Source organism: Chrysochloris asiatica, unplaced genomic scaffold (genome assembly GCF_000296735.1).
Source record: "Chrysochloris asiatica unplaced genomic scaffold, ChrAsi1.0 scaffold00037, whole genome shotgun sequence".
Taxonomy (NCBI): Eukaryota; Metazoa; Chordata; class Mammalia; order Afrosoricida; family Chrysochloridae; genus Chrysochloris; species Chrysochloris asiatica.
This window is the reverse complement of record NW_006408555.1, coordinates 17534926-17557896: the sequence shown is the minus strand read 5'-3', so window position 1 is coordinate 17557896 and position 22971 is coordinate 17534926. Positions and strand designations below refer to the sequence as shown.

The following is a 22971-nucleotide window of genomic DNA, read 5'->3' as shown; positions in this document are numbered from 1 at the left end:
CTCCTACCTACACAAGGGGATTTCAAAAAATTGTGGAAAATGGAATTGAAACATAATGGAGTTTGTCCAGGAAGTTTGGGAAGCCTTCTCGTATGCTCCAGAGTTCTTCTTACTGCAGTGAGTAATAAAGACAGCTTGTTCAACTCCAGGTGTGATCCTGGTAGTCTTGGCTGAAGGACATTGATTTACTGCTGTGGAGTCGATTCCAACTCATAGTTAACCCCATATGATAGACTAGAATCTTTCTTGGAGCAGATCGCCACATCTTTTCTTCTTTGGAGCTGCTGGGTGGGTTGAAACCACCAGCCTTTTGGTTAGCAGCTGAGTGCTTACCTATTGCACCACTAACATTGTATGCTGATAATGCTGCTATTGTTAGGTGTTATCAAGTCGTTTCCAACTCATAGTGGCCCCGTGTACAACAGAATGAAACACTGCCCAGTCCTGTGTTATCCTCACAATCTTTGCTGTGTGACCCTTATGTAGCCACTATGTTAATCCATCTCTGGTCTTCCTCTTTTTTTGCTGACCCTCTACTTACCAAGCGTGATGTCTTTCTCCAAGGGCTGGTCCCTTCTGATACCATGTCCAAAGTGAGATGAAGTCTCACCCTCCTTACTTCTAAGGAGCATTCTGGCTGTACTTTTTCTAAGACAGATTTGTTTGTTCTTTTAGCAGTTCATGGCATATTCACCTTAATTCAAAGCCATCCGTTCTTTAGTCTTCCCAATTTATAATCCAGCCTTCACATGCATATGCAGTGATTGAAAATGTCATGGTTTGGATCAGGCACACCTTAGTCTTCAAAGTGGTCTTTTTGCTTTTTTTTTTTAACACTTTAAAGAAGTCTTTTGTGTTAGTAGATTTGCCCAGCACAATACATCATTTGATTTCATGACTGCTGCTTCCATGGCATTGATTGTGGATCCAAGTAAAATGAAATCCTTGACAACTTCAGTCTTTTTTTCCATTTATCTTGATGTTGCTTACTGATTCCATTGTGAATATTTTTGTTTTATGTTGAGGTGTAATCCATACTGAAGTCTATAGTCTTTGATCATCACTAAGTACTTCAAGTCCTCTTACTTTTCATCAAGCAAGGTTGTATCATTTGCTTATCACAGGTTATCCTAGTTCTGTCGTCTTTGTGTATCCCAGCATCTCAGATTATTACTCAGCACACCTTTGTTGATTTTAAATCACATAGTATCCCCTTGTCCTGTTTAAACAACTGCCTCTTGGTCTATGTATAGATTCCATACAAGCACATTTAATTTTTCTGGAATTCCTATTCTTAGCCATAACTTATACTGACACTACAAGTCCTTAATCACTGCTAAGAGAAGCATTTAATCTCTGCAGCCTGTTGCAACATTACAGATAATGTGTACTATCCACAAGTGTGGCTGAATTTCCCCCTTTCCTCATGACATCTACTTTCAGCAGCAACTAATATTCTTATCTAGGGATTGTTTTCCCTTGTAGATTAGGATTCACTAGTACCCTTCTCCACGCCCAATTAATATTTAATTTTTAAAAGATTCTCTGAAGAAGAATCCTTTACCAATAACTTTCTCGTGTTTATTATAGGCTATGTGTATCCGCCCTAGCTGTGGATAACTTTGCAGAGGGGGTGGGAGCTGTGTATGGCATGTTTGATGGGGACCGAAATGAGGAGCTCCCTCGCCTACTGCAGTGTACAATGGCAGATGTGCTTTTGGAAGAGTTACAGCAGTCAACAAATGACACAGTTTTCATGGCTAACACCTTCTTGGTATCTCACAGGTAAGCAGGTGGGTTGAATAATCCCTAACAGAGTTCTGCTTTTGGAAAGTGAATCTCTTTAAACCAAAGGATTAGTGTCTACATTATAGAGACAGGAACAAAGAGAGATCTTACACCTTCTTACATGATTATTCTCTTGATAGGCATGAAGTTGGAGATGTTGACTCTCCAGAGAGCCTCTGGAGTCATCTATTTCCTCTGTCCATCTCAAAGGCTTTTCAAGATATAGAAAACCTAGAAATTAACATGCAGAAGTGGTGTGTGTACAAGTGTTTGTACATCTTGGAAAAGGAAATGTACAAACACACACAGATCTGGAAGCTTTCATAAGATTCCAGAGTCAGTGAACAAGCACTGATCATATTCTTACGTTTTGGCTGCTTTGTTATTGGAGATTTACCAGCGAATTACATTTAAATATAAAGTATTTAAGGGCAAAAGCCCTACATAACCAAAGTATTGAAAGTCTCATAGTATCGAATGCAGTTACCTTGCACATCACTTGTGCTGCATAAAGGTTATATGCAGGGGCTTTAAATTTGGATCGCGGAGGTTGAAACCAAACAACCTGAAACTTGAGCTAGCTTTCTGTCAATATTTCATAGCAGAGCCTTGGGAAAGGACTCTGTTTTTCAGAATTAAACTAAGGACTTGGTGAGATAAAATGTTTGGGAAAGGGCATTCAGGAGCCGTTCCAGAGCCAAGTACTGTGCCAAGCATTTTTTTCACGCCTTACCTTTCATTTTCAAGATAAGTTTCGGAGGTGAGTATTTTATCAGAGAGATTTTTTAGAGAAATTGAGTAATACCTGAGGGTCTACAACCAGTGCCTAGCAGAGCTGGTATTTGAAACCAGATCCTCTGATAACATCTACTCTGCTTAGCATTGGTGACTAAGTGCTGGGAGATGTACTCTGCAGATGGGGGAAACCCAAGGAGAAGCATGGTCCTTCCCTCAAGGAGCTTACAATATACATGCATGGTTCTTAACTCTGCTGTCACAGGACCCCTGAAACCTGTTAGAGATGCAGATTATTGGGCCCACCCCTTACCTACTGAACCAGAAACTCTAGGTATGGGGCCCAGTAATCTGCGTTATGATAAGTTGTATAGATGATTCTGATGTGCTAACGATGGAGAACCATGTTAGTAGTCCCTCCATAGCTGCAGTTTCACTTCAAGGTTTCAGTGAACCTTGGTGTGAACCTGGTGGTCAACCTTGGTCTAAAAATATTTTAATTGCATGCCACTTTGAATAACATTGTGAAATCTTGCATTAAAAAAAAAATCGTACATATAGAGTTTGGTTCTATCTGCATCCATTTGGCTTCCACTTGGAGTCATGGAACGTATTCCCTGTGAATAAAAGGGGGACTACTGTAGTTATAATGTATGATCAGATAGAGAATGTACCTTCATTGTCCATTCTTTATGACTTGAAAACTTTATGTAGTCAGCTAAGCATGGAAGGCAAAATTCTCTTAACAGTATCATCTATAGCAAGAGACCTCCTTCAGGTGGATAAGGACAAGTCTGGATCATAATCACATGACAGAAGAACTTAACACCCACCCCTTCTGAAGGACTACCGTAGATCTCTTTTTAAGTTTAATATTGATGGCACATTCCACAACTACCTATTACACCTTCATTTTCGTCTCTTTTGCAACAGAAAATTAGGAATGGCTGGCCAGAAGCTGGGCTCCTCTGCTCTCCTGTGTTACATCCGACCTGACACTGCCGATCCAGTGAGCACTTTTAGCTTGACTGTGGCCAATGTTGGCACGTGCCAAGCAGTCTTGTGTCGAAGTGGGAAACCAGTGTCCCTCTCTCAAGTCTTCAGCCTGGAGCAGGATCTAGAGGAGGCACAAAGGGTTAAGGACCAAAAAGCCATCATAACAGAGGTGCGTCTTATTCTCTACCAGTCACTTCAACCCCCAAAGCTAGTGGATGCTCTTGTAGAGTGGCAGTGAAAGTCCATTTTATTCCTTGACTTGGTTTACCCCTCTTACCACTCTGAGTGGTAATAAGAAAAAAAACCTGTTGACATTTCCTATGGTGCCTTATAAACTGTCCTAATTCAGACAGGTGTTCAGTACAGGTGGCTTTAGTAGTAATAACGGAAGAAAGGAGGCCTGGTGTGGTGCTGTAGAATAGGTACACCATCTTCTCATTGGAACCTGTTTATACATGGTCACTATGAGCCGAAACCAACTTGACGGCACTTAACGATGGAAGTGAATCTTAGGATCAGTTGTTGCAATTATAGTTTCTGTCAGTTCAGTTCCAACTCGTGGAGACCCCATGTGTCAGTGTAAAACTTCTCCATAGGGATTTCAAGGCTGTGACCTAGAAAGTGTATTCCCAGACCGCTCTTCTGAGGGCACTTCTGGGTGGGTTTGAACCACCAACAGTTGAGCTAGTAGCTAAGTGTTTAACTTATTTGCACCACCCAGGGACTCCAGTCCCCTGAGAGAACTGCTTTTATTCCCCTTTTACAGCTATGGAGAGTAAAGTATAGAGTTTTGACAATTAAATTAGTGAGCCAGTTGCAGTTTCTGTAACTATAAAATAAATGTATTGCTGCTGTTAGAATTTTTGTTTGTTTTACCTTCAATCGATATAAAATGTCTGGTAGATAAATAATCTCAGTCTAACCAAAGTTATTCCTTTTCTTCTGAAGTTTTGATTTGCATGGCTTCTTTGATCTGCTCTTCATTGTTGGTACAGTCCTTATGGAGTAGGTAAATTATGGTAGGACCCTTCAGTTCATATGTCTAAGGCTAAATAACCTTGTTGTTGTTGTTGTTAAGTGCTGTTGAGTTGGTTCCAATTCATAGTGACCTTTTTAGAGTTTTCAAGGAGTGGCTGGTGAGTTTGAGCCACCAATCTGCGATGAGCAGTCCAGTATGGATTCTGTAGCAGGATTCCTTAGAAACTATTTAACACTTCAGCTGCTACTATTTTCTTAACCATTTGATTCTTATGAATCTTGTCCGCCGTAACTGTGCATTGAATGAGAAATCATTTTTCTGAGTCTTGGTCTCTCTGAGCATCGTAGTTCTTGACAGTTGTGCTTACTAGTTGTAACAGGTGTTTCTCTATTTAAGAACACATGTGCTCTGTTCTTCATGTCAGAACAAATAACTTTAATATGGTGTGGTACCTTTTAGTCACTTCCCTGGTTTTAACATCAGTCCTCTGAACTGTTTGTTATAATAACCATATGGTGTTTTGTCCTTTTTGAATTCAGATTTTCTTGTTTTCATAAAAACCCACTACCACTGAGTTCATTCTGACTCATAGCAACCCTGTGTAGAGTTCTGACACTGTAAGTCTTAACAGGAGCCAACAGTCTCATCTGTTTGCTATGGAGCAGCTAGTGGTTTTAAACTGCTGCACTTGATTTATAGAGTTCATTCAGTGCCTCACTCAAAGCAACATCAGGGCTCCATTCAAAATTCTATAGGTCTGTGATTGGCAGCTCAGACCCCACCAAGCTGTTCTTGGAAACCTTAAGCAGGTTCGCTTTTTAAAATAAGAACTGGATGGCACTTAACAATAACAGCAATAAGAAAAATCACGTCGCATGTCTTATTTTACTGTAGATCCGTAAGCATTGTGATATAGAAATATATAAAGTTGCCTTTCATTGCTTGTTTCTCAAAATGTGCATTCTGCTTGTCTGTAGGACAACAAAGTGAATGGGGTAACCTGCTGTACCCGGCTGCTGGGCTGTACATACCTCTACCCTTGGATCCTCCCCAAGCCCCACATATCTTCCACTCCACTTACTATTCAGGATGAGTTGCTGATTCTGGGGAACAAAGCATTGTGGGAACACTTGTCATATACAGAAGCTGTTAATGCAGTGCGTCATGTACAAGACCCATTAGCAGCTGCCAAGAAGCTGTGCACGTTAGCACAGAGCTATGGTTGTCAGGACAACGTGGGGGCCATGGTGGTTTATTTGAATATTGGTGAGGAAGGTTGCACTTGTGAAGTGAATGGGATCACTCTTCCAGGTCCTGTGGGATTTGCTTCAACGACCTCCATCAAGGACCCCCCAAAGCCAACCACTCCTTCCTCTAGTAGTGGTATTGCCTCTGAGTTCAGCAGTGAAATGTCCACTTCAGAGGTGAGCAGTGAAGTGGGGTCTACGGCTTCTGATGAACATAACACTGGGGGCCTGGATCCTGGCTTGCCTCCAAGGCCAGAGAGACGCTGCAGCCTTCATCCAACACCCACTTCTGGGGTTTTTCAGCGGCAGCCTTCTTGTGCAACTTTTTCAAGTAATCAGTCAGACAATGGTCTGGACAGCGATGATGACCAGCCATTAGAAGGGGTCATCATAAATGGCAGCAAGGTAGAAGTAGAGGTAGATATCCATTGCTGTAGAGGCAGAGATCTTGAGAACTCTCCTACTTTCACTGAGAATTCTCCTACCCCGTGTCCTGAGGAACATGCTAGAGGCTTGTTTTTTGGGATCAGAAGACAGAACAGTGTGAATAGTGGCATACTCCTGCCGGTGAGCAAGGATAAGATAGAGTTGCAGAAGTCTCCCTCCACTTCCTGTCTCTATGGAAAGAAGCTCTCTAATGGCTCTATCGTGCCCCTGGAAGATAGCCTGAACCTCATTGAGGTGGCCACAGAAGCCCCCAAGAAGAAAACTGGCTATTTTGCTGCCCCAACTCAGCTAGAACCAGAGGATCAGTTTGTTGTACCTCGTCACCTGGAGGAAGAAGTGAAGGAGCAAATGAAGCAGTGCCAGGAAAGCAGGCCCGAGCCTGAGCCCAGCGAAGAGGAGCCGAGCGAGCTCCCTGAGGAGTTTGACACAGCGCTCTAATTCTCCCCGGGGAGCCACTGTGTTAGAGAGGGCGGTGTCAGGGCTGGGGTAGGAACCATTCCAGAGGCAATTTGCCTCTGCAGTTCTGAATCTTAGATGAGTGGAGCTGAACTCAGAGCCCCAAAAGGGTGAGCACTATCAGGGTCTTGCTTTGGATAAGCTAGTGGCCACTCTCAGTGTTAAGTTTTGCGTTTAACCTGTATTGGAATTCCCAGAATTGCTGGGAAGAAAGCAGATGTTGTTCTGTACCTGTCCTACCACCTGCCATTAACCCTTTCTCTCCTAGGATCATTTTGAGAATTTGCCTGCCTGGGCAGGAAAGGGACTTTTTCTGTGGAGGAATTACTGAAGATTAAATCCCTTTACTAATTGCTGCTGATGGATCTCTGTGACAGAGAAATCACTCTTACGTCTCAGCCTAACTGATGGGATGTGATGTGACTAGTCACATGGCTTTTCATTCTTCTCTACGAGAATACAGCCTATCAAAATGACGTTTATTGGAAATGTAGAACCAATCAACAGATAATTTATGTATGTAATGTAATGAGAGCACTTTTCATTGACTGTGAATTTTTTATTTTTGAATCTGCACTCGAGCCAATCTTCTTAGAGGCAGCCTGGCACCTTTGTCTATAGGGAGAGAGAACCAGGTGTTGGAGCCTTCTCTGAGGGTATTAGGAAAGGTCATGGGAAATTGATTTCCCAGCAGATCACAAGGGAGATGTTGAGGGATTGGCCTCTTTCTGTCACACATGATGGAGTTGTTGGCAGCCAGTGTCTGAGTATGTAGGGCCAAAGCTGACACTGCTGTGTCCCAAACTCGAGGCCCAGCGGGTGATTGAACAGACTGAGGCTGAGTGAGAACAGCTGGATAGATGGAGTTCATATGTTCAGCATGTTCCTTCTCTTATTCTAGAGCAGGGGGCTGGTTTTCTAAAGCAGCAGGAGTGAGTGGCGAATTCACCTCATTAATGTTGAGCAGAGTACTCTTGTGAAAACTGCTGACCTACCGTCCATGATTTCAGAGTTCGGGGCTGAGTTACCAAGAAAGACTCATAACTGAAAAAATTCCTAAACTGACAGAAACTTGGTTTACTGTGGTTTTGCACATTCCATGGAATCCTAGCAAAATTCGCATTTCTTTGTGTATTTCTGTTCTGTTGCCTTTCTACTGGAAGATTTACTTAGGAAAATCCTACTTATTCATACAAAATTGTGAAATTGCTTGATTCTACTAAGTGGAGACTGCGCTTTTGAATTTTGTGGAATACTTTCACAATTAAAAAGAAAATAGACTGGAGCCATTTTTGTTTCATTAGAAACAAAATGATAAAGATTATTTGAAGTTTTGTGTAAAGCAATAGGAGAGGACCAGTGACCTGTCCGCAAATGGGCGTTCAGTCTCCATCTTTCCCAAAGCCGCATGTCCATGGCTGTGTGAGTGGAGTGTGACCTTGAAGGGTTCTGTACCCCTCAGTGACTGCCTGATGTACAAGCCGTCAGAATGTGAATTTCAGTCCTCAGATTGTCAGGAGCACTTCTCTGTGTCAGACTGCTGGTCAGCTGTTGAAAGGTGTTAGAACTCAGGACTTTGATTTCAAGCAGGAACATGGGGGAGGAGAGGGGCTCATGGAAAATTAGGTGCTGTTAGAGAGATGGAAACAACAGGGTGTTGTCATCTTATTTTTATATGGAAAAATGGGGGTGGGATTTACTCAAAGATGGTAGGTAGTGAAGTGTGATGTAAAACATCTTCCTACCCAGCCAGACAAGAACCTGTGGGTTGTGGAATCCTGATGTTATCTAGAAATGAAGGTTATTTTGGGAAAACACCACTTTAATAATACAATCTCATAAAAAATTTGTCATATATCTATGAATCCTTGTCTTGTATTTGTTTTCCACCTTACTTACTGGAACCCTCATAAAGCCCAGTTCTGAAAAGAATTTGCCAGATGTAAATGTGTTTACTTTTTAGTCAGCAGAATTCTGAAATTCAAAAATTTTTTTATGTGATAGAAAGTTATTTTTAGGAAACAGTAGATTGTACTGAAAATCTTAAATATAGACTATACCAAAACAGATGATTCTTTTTGTAACCTCTTTTAATTCATTTCCCTCTACATTTGCTCTGTATTAAAAGAGGATAAAAAGGCCATAGCCCATTACCAAAAATAGAATACAGACTCTTGACCTTTGAGATAACTTACAGAAATTGTGTTATCTGATTGTCTGACTAGTTGGTGAAGTTCAGTAAATCTGTCTCCAGATCATTGTAAGGTATTTTTCAGTACCTTACTGAGAGGACACGTTGTGTAGGTGGGCAGAAATTCTGGCCTCTGCATGATTCTCAGGTCTCTGTGTGTAGCTCCCATTTGAGAAGTTTAACCAACTTTCTGAATGAAAACTCCTGATTTTGGGAGGAGTTCATGTGTCCCATGGGCAAGAAAATACACGAATCTTGTCAGCCATCATGGTAATCTTACTTTTATCCACATGAATTGGAAGTATATTTGAAAATATTGATAGGCATAAAGCTACAGTTCTTCTATAGTCATTGAATTACCACTCTTACTACAATCGAGGGCTTTATTATACTACTGTAGTGTGTGTGTGTGTGTGCGCGCGCGTGCGTGCGTGTGTGTGTGTATGCACGCACGTGTAATAAGGTGTTGAATTCATTCTCCTGGTGTGTAGAGGAGCTGAAGCCTGGCAGCCATTGGGTGCTATTACAGTTGTTTGTAGTGATTGCTGCTCTCCAGGAGATGGAGCCAGACCCACAGAATCTTACACGAGGCTCTTTCCTTCTAGACCTGAGGCAGGTACTTGCAAGCCACAGGCTCACCTCTATCGACTCAGTTGTTCTTAATGAAGAGACCTCCATAAGGGAGCACTTGGCTGTTACTAATCAGTGTACCAATTACTAAAGAACCCGTCTCCAAGCCATTCACTGATGCCCGCAGCATCACTCTGGAATTGTCTTGTATCACTTTTTACTTCCCTCTGGGGGAGCCTTTCAGACTCCCCAGTCATGGAGGCACATTCACCTTTCTCTCCAGTTAGTGACTTTGGCCCCATACTTGGGTCAGCACTTGCTAGATGGAGAGAAGCAGCTACGGAAAATTCTGCTGTGCCCTCACGTGCTGACCATTCCCTCACACACATGCTCCTTATATTCTAGTCTCAGTTTCATGCACTTCTCCCAGAGGCCGTCGAGTTTTTCCCTCACTGTTGCCAGTGGATGTCATCCAGACAGTGGGCTCCTATCCAGGTTTTGTGCAATCATTGTTGTATTGTAGGCCTAACACTCATTATAGTGTATTTTTGATATTTTTGAAATGTGTTAAATTTTTTAATTAAATAATATGAGCCAGAGCATGTTGCAGCAAATCTATTGTTTGTAAAAAAACAAAACAAAACAAAACAAAAAACACCAATAGTAATAAATAAAATAAAATGGAATATCTTTTTCATGGCTTTGTTTTAAAATGGAGTACTTGTTATTTTGCAGACACTTTATTTTAGCATGAAAATTTCTTTCCTAACTTGTATGTAGAATCAGTTTCTTAATCAGAAGCCCCTTTTTGATCTTTCTGCTTTTTCATGCTTTAGGAAAGATAGGCAAGAGCAAACAAACTGCATTCCATGGCACTTTCGGAAGCAATGAGTTGAAAGCAAGAATAAATATTTTTTATCATCTTTTCAGCTGAAACAGCAATAAAGTTTTTTTTTTTTTTATGAAACATTATATTCTGACTTTGTTTATCTGATTAAAGATCTCAGGCAGGACACAGTCTTTACATGCAGGTTTTTAGATGACAAAACGGAATTGTGACCCTTCTTTATGTGGAGGCAACACAGAGGAGCTAACTGGACAGTCTTGCCATTTTGCTTTTCATAATGTTAACAGCTTTGACGTGGAGAGAACTAACGACATAGTGGTGGGCACTGACTAACTTGTAATCCTATTTAGCCAAACTAGCCATTGTTTGTTTGCTATAACCTCTGATGAGTATTTCTGCTCCCACAAATGTTTATAGCCACAGAAACTGTGTAATCGCTATGAATCAAATTCAACTTGATGGAAATGGGTTTGGGCTTTTGGACACCAAATAACAGCTGAGATTTCTTCATTTTCTGACAGAATGAACATTTTTAAAACTTGGTTCAACAACTTGTTTTATTGAGTACTTTCAATGTGCTAGGCTCTATGTTTCCCACCTGCCATAAAACTTTGGACCCTTGAGATATACCTCCCTATTCCTTGGTGCCAGAAATGAAATTCTCTGAATGTGCGGGTCTTTGGCCTACATCATAGTAATTCCATGATAAACCCAAGGTCACAAAAGTACATGAGTTCCTCAGAACAAATTCCAGTGTGTGACTCAATTGCCCAAATCCTGCCTCTGTTAATTTAGGAATGTTATTTAATCTCCACTTTTAACATTTGCTAAATGGAAATAACAGTATGTCTTGTCAGTTGTGAGCTTAAGTTGGATATTACAAGCAGAGTGCTTCCTTAGTTAGCACCATATTGTACCTGGTACACAGTGAGCACAAGTAGACTGCTTCAGCTCATCTGTAAAGCACAAATGATAAATTTTGACCTGCTTCCCTCACAAGTGGTACTAAGACACGGTTTACTAAAGAATTTGGAATGCTGCCAGACTACAAGCATGGGGTGTATTAGGATGATCGGTGGGTCGAATTTGCTTGGGAGGAGCTTAACCTCAGAACAAGATCATGAAGGGGCCCAGGCACAAAGCTGGGTCAAAGCATGGTCAAAGCCCCCATTTCATCAAACATAAGACCTAGGGCTGGTCGAAGATCTGATGCGGGCACATCTCAGGAAATATGTGCTAGGTGAGAATAATGTGGAGGGGTGGGAGTAACAGGTGGTTTGATTTTTGTTGCTGTTAAATGTCTGGACTTGGTGCGGCTCTGTAGGATCAGCACTGGACTGATCACAAGGTCGGCAGTTCAAACTCATTAGCTGGTCCTCGGAAACCCTATACAGTGTTGACTCGATGGCCCTTAACAAGAACAAATGTCTGCCCCTTGGTGAAAACTTGAGACCGTAACTCCTGCCTTGAGGCTGAGGCCAGTGGCCTGGTAGCACCTTTCTGTGGTACCACAAGCTTATTTTAACCTAATAATGTAGATGTCTTGTTGGTTCTCTTTAAAAAAACTTTACCATTTATAAACATGTAATCCAGATACTTCTCTATTTCTGGATGAGGTTTCATTTTGATTCTTTTGAGTAGGTTCTGTAAGGATTAGCTATTGCAAATCAAAACAGAACAGTATAGATACAATGAGTGCATATTTCTAGTTGCATCTGACAATCACATTCCATGAATTAGTTACTTGAGACTAGTTATAAAGTGTAAGAACAGCTATAAAAAACATACTTTATTAAAATTACTGAGAGAACTTTATTCGTAAGTTTCAATGTTGGCAATCTGTTATTTAATGAAAACAATAGAGGAGGATGAGAAGTTACCATCTAATTTTAATATCCTATACAGGGCAGTGGAGAAAGGTCAGTTAAAAAGCCTCCAGTAAGCACAGTGGCTCTGTGGGATAAGCACTGGACTTCTAACCACAAGGTCAGCAGTTTGTACCTACCAACTGCTCTGTGGGAGAAAGATGAACCTTTCTGCTCCTGAAAAGACTTAAGCCTCAGAAACCCTATGCAGGGTCACTATGAGTCGGAACTGACTCAGTTGCACTTAACAAAATTCTATAGTCAATGAAATTAACAGCTTTATCTTTGAAATCAATTAAGACAAGTTGATGGACTTCTTTTTCTCTTAATATTTCCAAGCCTCATATTAAAGAAAACTATAAAATATTTCAGGAAAAAGTGAATTTCATTTGAATGGCTTACCATACAAGTAGCTGACTGGGAATGGCTGGCAGAGACAAACATTTTCTCTCGGCCCTGAATACAGCAATTCTGAGCAGGATCATGTATGCTAAAAACATCTCAATGAATCAGGAATCCAACTTACTATCTTGAACAGAAGAAAAGTTCCTTGGGACCCAAGGCAGTCCCAGGAAGTATACTGCTGTACAGCCCTCTTTATGGGCAGAATAGCTAGTCCCTAAGAGACAGACTTAATCACAAGTGTAGAACTCAAATCATACAACTGCTTTCAAATCCTTTCCCCAGGATCAAATAGGGGACGGGAGTGGGGAGAGATGGTATTTTTTTGGACTTTACTCTTAACCCTGGACCTGCTACTCCCTGGTGTGTAGTTTTCATCCTTCAAAATATCTCTGGCTAGTTAGCTACTACCATTGTAACCCTGCCATTTGGAAAAAGAACAGAACCCTAATGGCATACCAAACTTCTGATGTTGCCCTTTGTTGAAGATATTTTTCAAGCTCTTATAAGTTAGTCAACAAGGATTTATTGATTCCCTTTTAAAGAAAACTGAGACAATCATTTAACTTTGCATTGGTTCCGAAAAGAGTACTTATGGAATCAAATATTCAAAAATAAATTTTACAAAATGGTCTAATGTGCAATTTTGAGAGAAATGAGGTGCTGACATTGAGGTTCCAGACGATCTCAAAGTGTTTCAGACCACAGGTATTGTGGTGGGCCACTGTCATTTCGAAGCTGATAGCGACTGTCTTTGTAGTGTTTCTGTTCTCGGTAGCTCCTTAAGGCCAGCACTATGCTGGCACCGTATAAAATCACAAGAAGACAAGCAAAGGTGGCTGCTGCTCCATCAGTGCCTGCCAGCTGGCAGTTCATCCAGGTGAGACCCCTGCGGGCATAGAGCCTCTCTCTTGTTTTGCAGGTGTCTGTGGAGTTGATCCTCAGAGCTACGTGGAGGTAGATGCCAATGCCTATGCAGTAGCCTACTGCCGCTAGGAGACTGAAGGCAGCCTCCATGAGGAGCCACTTCCCAGGCAGCTTTGTTAGACTCTTGGCTCCTTGGAGTAAAACGCCCATGGTGAGAACGCCCAGGCCCAGAGAAACGGCCACCCCACTGTATATCAGGGGTGACCGCAGGATCGTGTACTTCTGGTCTAGCTGCCGAACCTGCTCCAGCTCAGTGCCCTCAAATGGTGAGTAGTAGTTGTTCCCAAATCCACCGCCGCTGGTGATGCTGGCACTGAAACCAGCAAGGACAAAGTAGGAGGCCACGATACATATGAGAACCATCCCATTCAGTATCACCTCCAGGATCTGTACCACACCTAGGAGGAGAGAGACTTGGGATTTAACACTGACAGCATTCACCCCCCAGGAAAACCTGTTAAGTCAAATCAGTGAGAGACCAGGTGACTGGATTTTAAGGTCAGGATCAAATATTCACCTGTTTGAAAAGCCAAAAGGCCACTCTGGAAAGTTGTTTGGCAGATTCTTAAAAATAACGAACCAGAGACTTCCATGCAACTTGCAGCAACCATATGCTTAGGCATTAACCATAAAGACATGAACACTTAATTCCACGCAAAACTATGTATATGAATATAATGGTCATACAGCTTTATTTATAATAGCACCTATTAAGAGAACCAGTGTTATATCCAAGGAACCCTGATGGCTTATGTGGTTAAGTGCTTAATTGCTACCTGAACGGGGTGGTGGTTTGAACCCACCAGCTGCTCTGGGAAAAAAACTGGCAGTCTGCTTCCGTAAAGATTTACAACCTTGGAAACCCAATATGTCAGTTACTGTGTCACACAGCATCTCTATGATTAATAAACAACTCGAATGACAACAAGTTGGGTCATCCAGGCCATGATATACTACATGGCAATAAAAAGGAATGAGATATTTATGCTGTTAAATACCATGGAGTTGGTTCTGACTCATAGCAACCCTGCACAGGGTTTCCAAGGCTGTAAGCCTTTATGGGAACAGAAAGCCTCATCTTTCTCCTGCGGAACAGCTGCTAGTTTCGAACTGCCAACCTTGGGGTTAGCAGCCCGATTCGATTCGTAACCATTATTTATACTCACAGGGAAATATGCTGTGGGGGTGGGGAGTGGCCTCAAAGGATGCACGTCAGTAGTTGCCTGTGGTTAGCAATGGTTGGAGGTGGGGGAAGGGGTAAGGGATGGGTGTGACTGAAGGATGGCACAAGGGACACTTGTAGTGATGGACGACTCTTGGTGTGGTGCTGTAGGATCAGCACTGGACTCTGAACCACAAGGTTGGTAGTTCAAACCCACCAACTGCTCCTTAGAAACTCTATACAAGGTCTCTAGGAGTCTGAACAGACTCAAAGGCATTTAAAAACAACAATACTATACTGTTATGCAGCTTGTTTTTTCCACTTAATACGAGGGGCTGGGACTCTTAGTTTGTGAGAAAATGGAATAGAAAGATAATGGCATTTTTCCTCGAACTCTTTAAAGCCTTCCAAGGAGTTTCAAATCGGTTCCTTAAAAAGGTTCCACCTCATTTCTTAGAAAACATCCACAGTCTTTGTTTGTGATGCAGACTCCACCTCCAAGGTGTGCAGGAACCAGTGTATTCAGCCAGAGTCCTACTGAGGCACTCTCAAGAGCTTCTTACAAGCTTTAAGGAATTTGCCTTGAGGCAATGGGAGGCAGCTGGTGAACTTAAGAGTGTCCTTGTTCAAGGTCAGCTTTCATTTGTTACTGACTGAAGCCCCAGACTCTAAGATGTACTGCTGGGTAAAGAGCTGTCATTCTTTCAGGATTCCAAGATGAGAAGAGAAAAGCATGAATACTGAACACCAGGGTCAAGTCCTTGCTTGTTATGGCCATGTGACCCACCCCAAATCATTCAATCATTCTAAGCCATAGATACATTGACAAGTGGAGATCATGCCTGCCTGTTTTATCTCTCAGGGTTATGGTGAATCTCAAATAAAAGTACAGCTCTCTTCTGCTGAGGACCTGGAACTCTGTCATTGAAGCAGCATATGATCAAAACCTAAAAGTGTTCACAGAAGTCCAAATTGCACTGAAGAAATGGGTGAAAAATAAGGTTCCAGGAATTGATGAAATACCAGTTAAGAAATTTCAACAAATGGATGCAATACTGTAAGTGCCTACATATCTATGCTAAGAAATCTGGAAGATAGCTACCCGGTCAGCTGACTGGAAGAGATCCACATCTGTGCCCATTCCAAAGAAAAGTGTTGCAAGAGAAAGCAGAAATTATTAAGCACTGTCATCGATATCGCATGGTGGTTATTGGTCCAGTGGTGAGGATTTTTGTTTTCTTTACATTGAGGTGCAAGCCATACCAAAGGCTGTGGTCTTTGATCTTCATCAGAAATGAGAAGGGAATCAAACTACTACACTACAAAAATCAATTAAACACAGAAGAAGGCAATAATGGAGAAAATGAAGAACACAGAAAGTATAAAACATACAAAAAACAATGAGCTGGTGGAAAAGGAGCCCTGCTTATAAATCCGAGAGGTTGATGACCGCAGTGAGTTGTACCTGTAGGCATGACTGAGAAGAGGCTATCCTGACTGAAGAACTGTGTCCTGAGCATTTGTGATCCTGAACTGCAACCTGTTAACTTCCTCAATAAACCACATAATCATTAAAAAAAACCCGACTTTTTTTTAAGTACATGGAAATGCTTTGAAAATCACAGACTGTTATAAAATTGGATGGTGGTAATACTCTCTAACATTAATAAAAGGGGAGGGAAGAATTTATGAAGAAAAGTGTGGTTCCCATAAACCAGCAATATCCTCTACTTACTACACTTGGGTCATACCCATCCCCACAATGCTCATAAACTGAGCAGTTAAAGATCACTATTGACAAGTGAAGACCGTGCCTGCCTGTCTTAGCCCTCAGGGTGTGGTGAGTCTCAAATAAAAGTGCATTGTCTTTCTGGGGTCGATCCTGTCAAAACTGTGGAGTCACCTGCTAGACTGAACTGTAATCTAGACCTTGTCAATGATACATTGACTCCATTTTTCAGAGAAGAGGTCTGCCAGGTCTGATGATACTGGGTATTCTGAAGGTAATACAGCCAATGAACGTTATCACTGGTACCTACCAAGCCTGACCTGGTTTAGCTATCAATATCAGGCTCAAGTAGTTCCAAGCATCAACTGGATAGCATCCAACAACATTTATTCTTTTAGATGTGATGAATTGCTTAAGAAGAGAAAAGAGAGACCTGGTGCTCTACTTTTGAGCAGTCAGCTATTTTTCTATCTGACACGTGGGTCACCATGAATCAGAACAACTGGCTCTCAAAGGTTATTTCTACAAAGGATCGGACCGCCCTCAGAAAGACAGCAAAAGGCTCTGTAGAGGAAAGTGGTGGTTGAGACAGAAATGAAATTTGTCTTGTCAACAGCTTCCCTCTGATGAGGGCTTAACCACTACCTTGGTGACTGGTCACTTAATAGTCCACTGAATTTATGCATCGACTGGCCTTGGCATTGTAAATGTGATCCTGAGAAAACTGAGGCGATCAAATTAAACTTTTTTTTTTATATATAAGTGTCATACATGTGCAGTCAAGCCATTTATAAAACAAAAAAATAAAAATTCATTCTCTTCATAAGCGAATACTAATAATACTTTCTTATGTTTTCTCTAAGAAGTCCTGGTGGCATAATGGCTAGCACTCAGCTACTGACAAATCAGTGGTTCGAGCCTGGCCAGTGGCTCTACAGGAGACAGATGTTCCACTTCCATAATAATTATCACCCAGAATACTCTGAGGGCCGGTTCTACTTTATCCTGTAACGTCAACATGTGTCAGAAGCAGCTGGATAGCATCCAACAACATTGATTCTTGGAGAACTTTTCTATTCACATACAAGCATATGTTTACATATTTCCTTTTCTAAATCCAAATGGAACTCACCTTTTAGATGTGATGAATTGCTTATAAAGGAATCATAATAAAACACTGTAAAGAGAGCCTTCGCCTCCAAATGAAAAATTTTCTTAGGATTTTTTAATTGGATTCACATAAAACAAAGAACATATTTATTTTTTCCCAAGAATATACTTTAATGTTTCATCAGCCACAATTTATTGTACAATGAGATGCTGTGAGATCGTCTAGCCAAAAGTAACAGACTGTCCCCTTGGGAAAGAGTTTCAATTCTTTTGTTCTGGATGAATCCTGAATTCCAGATACTGGCTTTAATTCTTTGTACAATGGTACATTTATAAGAGATACAAAACATTTATTGAGCTCTCAAGGCAATTGTAAGGGGTCTGTAGAATAGCTCCTTTGCAACCCAGTGAATTAATCTTGATTTTTCTTTCCTTGGCCCACGCCTACCTCTAATTAAAATTTTATAGGAACATTGTCCCCGGAAACTCTCTCCACCTCCAGCCAGAGCTTTAGGAAAGTGGACGAAGTGAAGAGTTCTGCCTGGAAAAACATTATGGGCTCATCTTCTTTTTTTTTTCTTTTCCAAGTTTCAGATATTTATTGTTTAGTGTAAATCCCAACACAATACATCAACATGATTTTGTGCATTTAGGGAAGGAAGATACCCTGATGAAGTGGGAAATGGTACGGATAGCTTCTGGAAGACTGTCACTGTAGGCAGCTGTAAGGGAAACATGTCATTTAGGAGTCAGGGCCTTCTTTCTTCAATTTGCTGTAATCCACAGTCACTGAGTAGAACTTGTTTTGATCATTGGGACCCAGTTTGTTCCATGGTTCTGGGTTATTCTTTCTGTCTCAACTAACATCTGAATTAAACAGTGCCAGATGCATGACATACAGTGTTGCTCCTGTATCTACAGCTCCAGTAAATATGAAGCGAGTGTATTTGTGGAGGAGGCCTGGAGTCCGGAAGGAGAAAACAAAGTGGGCAGGTCCAGAACCTAGGACTCTCTGCTCCGTGTTTATGTTTGCGTCCAAAGTCATCCGGAGCCTCCTACCTCTGGGCTTATCCTCTTAAGAAAAAAAGCTGTGTTTAGAGAAATTTAGGTCAAAATATTGTCTCATGTTTATGTGGCTTTTCATAAACACTGAAGATAAGATTTTCTTAGTTATTCACTTGGTTATTTCCCTTTGTTTAATCACTAAGTCCACTTTTCCCTGTGGGTCTTAGTCTCAGAGAAGACCAGAAAGCAGAATGCTACTGTGTGCAACCGGGAGTTACTCCCACCATTCCTCAGTTGACTTGTTAGTTTTCAAACGTTGGCAAGATCCACAATGAAGGCCCTCCGTGAAAGAAAGTAACTCAGAGCCACTTCCATTAGCAAAACATTTTTCAAAGCTTAAAACACAAGCATTTCTGCTGGCTTTTCTTTCAGCTTCCTGACTTTTCGGTGACCCTTGATGGCCAGCACAGCTCCAAAGGCAAAGGCCACAATGCCCAGGGCAGCAAAGATGGCGGCTCCAATATCTCCCCCATGGAAACTGCAGCTGAAGCCACTGTACCCCTTGCTTTGGTAGAGCGCTTCCCTCTCTTTGCACACAGGGGAGTTGTAAGCAGCAGAGAGGTAGTGACAATAGAAATACAAAGCTGGGATGTACGCTACAGCAATAAGCACATCCAGGAAGCCTTCAATCACCAGACACAGCGGGCAATGCCACGGGACCCGCAGGGCACCCATGGCAATGAGAAGGCAGCAGAAGGCTAGGAGGGCTCCGCTGTAGGCCATTGCCGCAGTGACGGTGGGCAGTTTCAGCTGATAGAACTGGATGTCCAGCTGCTGGGCTTTCTCCCCATCGGCACCATCAAAACCACTGTAAGCCCCTCCAAACTGGTAGTAATAAATGCCCCCCAGGCTGGTGATGCCCGTGTAGCCCCCCGTGGAATTGTAAGATACAGAGCTGCAGACCAGGATCAGCAAGTTCAGGAGAACCTCCAGCATCTGACAGCAGGCTGCAAAAAAAGGGTTTGTTACTGTTTTGGGAGATGCCATTTAGTCCCTGGGTGGTGCAAAAGGTTAAGCTCAGCTACTAACTGAAATGTTAGAGGTTCAAATACACCCAGAGGCAACTAGTAAGAAAGTCCTAGTGATCTACTTCTGAAATATTAGCCACTAAAAAGTCTATGGAGCCCCGTTCTCCTTTAGCACACACGGGGATGCCATGAGTTGGAATCAGCAGCAACTAGTCTGGTTTTTAAAAAGTTCTTTTTTTTTAGCACTTGGTGATGTTTCCAACTTGAGGTTCACCTTTACCACTTCAGCTCAGACCACTGACTCTTGAGTCTGTTCCCTTGGAAAGCCTGGGTGCCTAACTGGCATTACGTGGTAGCTGATAATTGATGTCTCCAGATTGTACCAAAGATACTCTGGACTGAAAAGTAACTTTTAAAAGGGGAAAGCAGCCTGTCCCAGGGGAGGTACAGGAAGATGGTGGAAGAAATCAAGACAGTAAGCAGAAAGAAGCGTTTCCTCTGTGGATGGAATATCTCCTTTCCCCCAATCCCTCCAAAAATCAAAAAGGTGGCTCCTCTTCACACATGCTTTGCAGCTAGCTTCAGTTTGAAAGAGGGACTGCCCCAAGTTTGGCGGGAAAAACAAAAATTAGAGCTTAAAAAATATAATAAAAGCATCAACTTTAATCTTCACAGCAAGGATCATTCTCATCCCCTCTGAACACAGGGCTGATAGGGCTGGCTGGGCAACTTAGACATTGGCTACCTAAAATAGGGGGCTATAAAGGCATGAAGTGACTGGCTTACAAGTTTTCAAGAGGGAATTTAGTTTAAAAGGGTGCAGGGTAAGGTAGAATCTCCACTGAGTGGTTTTCAACCTGTCTGGATGGGGCTGATGAAAGGAGATGGGGATAAGACTCTTGTGGTTCAATAGTGAGTAATTGTTATCTTGACAGATTGCAATTGTTGGAACTGTAAAGAAGGTAGACATTGTGTAGCAAAAAGAGGGGAGTGGTTGGTCTTGCAATCCAGGAGTGGAGGACTCTGGGACCATAAAGGGAGAAGAGTAGGAGCAGAGTGTGGGACCCTACTTAGAGAAGTAGTGACGCCAGAGAGGGAGGCAGAGATGATGACATGGAAAGATGGAGTGGTTGGAGATTCTAGACTCAGGAAGGGAGAGGGGCTTTATACATCAAAATGTTAACTATAGTTTATGTGTATTTTAAATATAAGAAACAAGTTAACTGAGCACATGTTAAGTGCCATTGAGTCATTCCAACTTATATCGACCTCACTCAAGGTTTTCGAGGAGCCATTGGCGGGTTTGAACTACTTACCTTGTGGTTAGCAGTCTAGTGCTTATCCTACAGTGCAACACAAGGACTTCAATTAAACCCATAACACTTATTAAATTAAGGAACATATTGAAAAGATGAACATAAATAGATGCATGTATACCAACATTCACCGTAGCACTATTCCCAGCCAAAAGATGGGAACAGTCTAAATGCTTATCAACTGATGAATTGGCAAACAAAACAGAATATTAGCCGTAATGAGAAATGATTCTTATGTACAAAACGGATGAACCTTGAGAACACCATGCTGAGGAAAATAAGTCACACACTGGCCCTTAGTCCACCCTCCCTTCAGGCCTGGAACTTCACTCACACCCCTGTGGCTCAGTTTTCAGCCAAACAATAGATGGATAAAGGTGAACAATACACTAGGAGCTATGCATTCCTTAGAACAAGCATTGATTTGAGATCAAAGGAGACCAAGGGCAAAGTTCAGAAGGCTGGAAGAGTTGGGAAAGGAAGAATGGAAAGGGGGAAACACTGCAGAGAGTGGGGTGAGTGAGGCTACACTGGGAGGGGCAGATCGCAGCCAATGACAAGAACAGAAAACTATGGTCTGTTGAATGGAAAATTGATTTGTTCTATCTATAAGCCTTCATTTCACAATGACAAATTTTTGTTTTTGTTTAAAGTCACAATGATAAATATTATATGCTTCTACTTATATGAACTATCTAAAGTAGGCAAGTATATACAGACCTAAGGTTCCTAGTGTGGTACTGTGGGATAAAGCACTGTTAGAATAACAAAGTCAGTGGTTCAAACTCACCAGCTGCTCATTGGAAACCCTGTACTGGGTCTCTGTGAGTCAGAACTGACTCCATGGCACTTAACAACAATAACAAGTTCCTAGTGGTTACCAGGGGCAGGAAGGTGGGAGGAGACACTGAGCTTCTGTTATGGGGAATGGAAAAGTTTGGAACCAGATAATGGTGATGGTTGCACAACCTGATTATCATAATGAAAGCCACCAAATGGTTCATGTGAAGAATGGTAAAATGGCAAATTGAAAAAGAAAAAAATACACTTTGTTTGTTTTCTTGTTCTTAGATTTTAACTCAACAAACAACCTTGTTTTATTTAGTTTCCTAAAGAACATTCTCTTGGGCTGCAATATTTTCCCAGAGCTGGGTTTTTCAGGACCCTTGATCTTTCTGTTGGACAAGAAAAGGGCTCTAGGTCTTCCCCCAAAACTGAGCGATTTTCTTGACTTCAGCTTTATTGCGATGTAGCTCATACACAACAGAATGCACCCACAAGCAATGTAGTTTGATGGGCTTTGATAAAATATGTATACTGAGTAATAATCGAGATATAGAAAGAACATTTATTTCCCTGACCTCAGAAAGTTCCCTTGCACACCTCTGTAATCAGCCCCCTGACTTCCTCTGGCATCCACTGCTGTACTTTCTGTTACTATATGTGAGCGCTTCAAAAAGATCACGAAAAAACTGTTATCTTTCAATTCTATTTTTCCCATGAACTGTTGGAAGATCTCCAGTACATTAGTTTTGCCTTTTTTGTAATTTCATATAAATGCATTTAACTCACTGCACCACCAGGTCATGTATACTAAATCGATGTCATCATTTTAAAAGATGTGTGTTGTTAGGTGTCATCGACTCCATTATGGCTCATAGTGTCCCATGTGACAGAGCAGAACTGCCCGGTAGGGTTTTCGAGACTGTACCCTTTCTGGAGCAGGCCACCTGGCCTTCTTCCTGCAGAGTCACTCCAACGCTCAGTTAGCAACTGAACACTTGTACCACCAGGGCTCCTTAAAAGATGTGTGTTGTTGTTAAATGCTGTCAAATCGGTGACCCTATATAGGGTTTCCAAGGAGTGGCTGGTGGATATGAACTGCCAGCCTTGTGGTTACCATTCCAGTGCTTATCCTACAGCACCGCACCAGGACTTTTAACATTGGGAGAGTGAATAAATACCCTTTTACTTTACAATTATTTAAATTAATTGTACTCTCTCTATATGTGTAGCGCTGTGGGTTAATGCACTGGACGGCAAAGTCAGTTTGAACAGTAAGGTCGGCAGTTCAACCTTACCAGCTGCCTCTTGGAAACCCTATACAGGGTTGCTATGGGTGGTTGGAATCAACTCAATGACACTTAACAACATATATATATATATATATA

General features: G+C 41.8%; 2 protein-coding genes across 3 annotated transcripts in view; one reads left to right on the top strand and one right to left on the bottom strand.

The window, feature by feature from the left end:
- PHLPP2 (PH domain and leucine rich repeat protein phosphatase 2) overlaps nt 1-6630 on the top strand; it is a 104487-nt gene extending 97857 nt beyond the window's left edge. For both annotated transcript variants that reach the window (XM_006860186.1, XM_006860187.1), the window contains 3 exons: nt 1591-1785; nt 3457-3688; nt 5476-6630. In XM_006860186.1, the coding sequence (XP_006860248.1) occupies nt 1591-1785; nt 3457-3688; nt 5476-6630 (1582 nt within the window). The remainder of the gene's footprint in view (nt 1-1590; nt 1786-3456; nt 3689-5475) is intronic.
- A 6580-nt stretch (nt 6631-13210) lies between these two features.
- Nucleotides 13211-22971, bottom strand: part of MARVELD3 (MARVEL domain containing 3) — a 20405-nt gene continuing 10644 nt past the window's right edge. The window contains exon 3 of the mRNA XM_006860188.1: nt 13211-13848. Within this exon, the coding sequence (XP_006860250.1) occupies nt 13211-13848 (638 nt within the window). The remainder of the gene's footprint in view (nt 13849-22971) is intronic.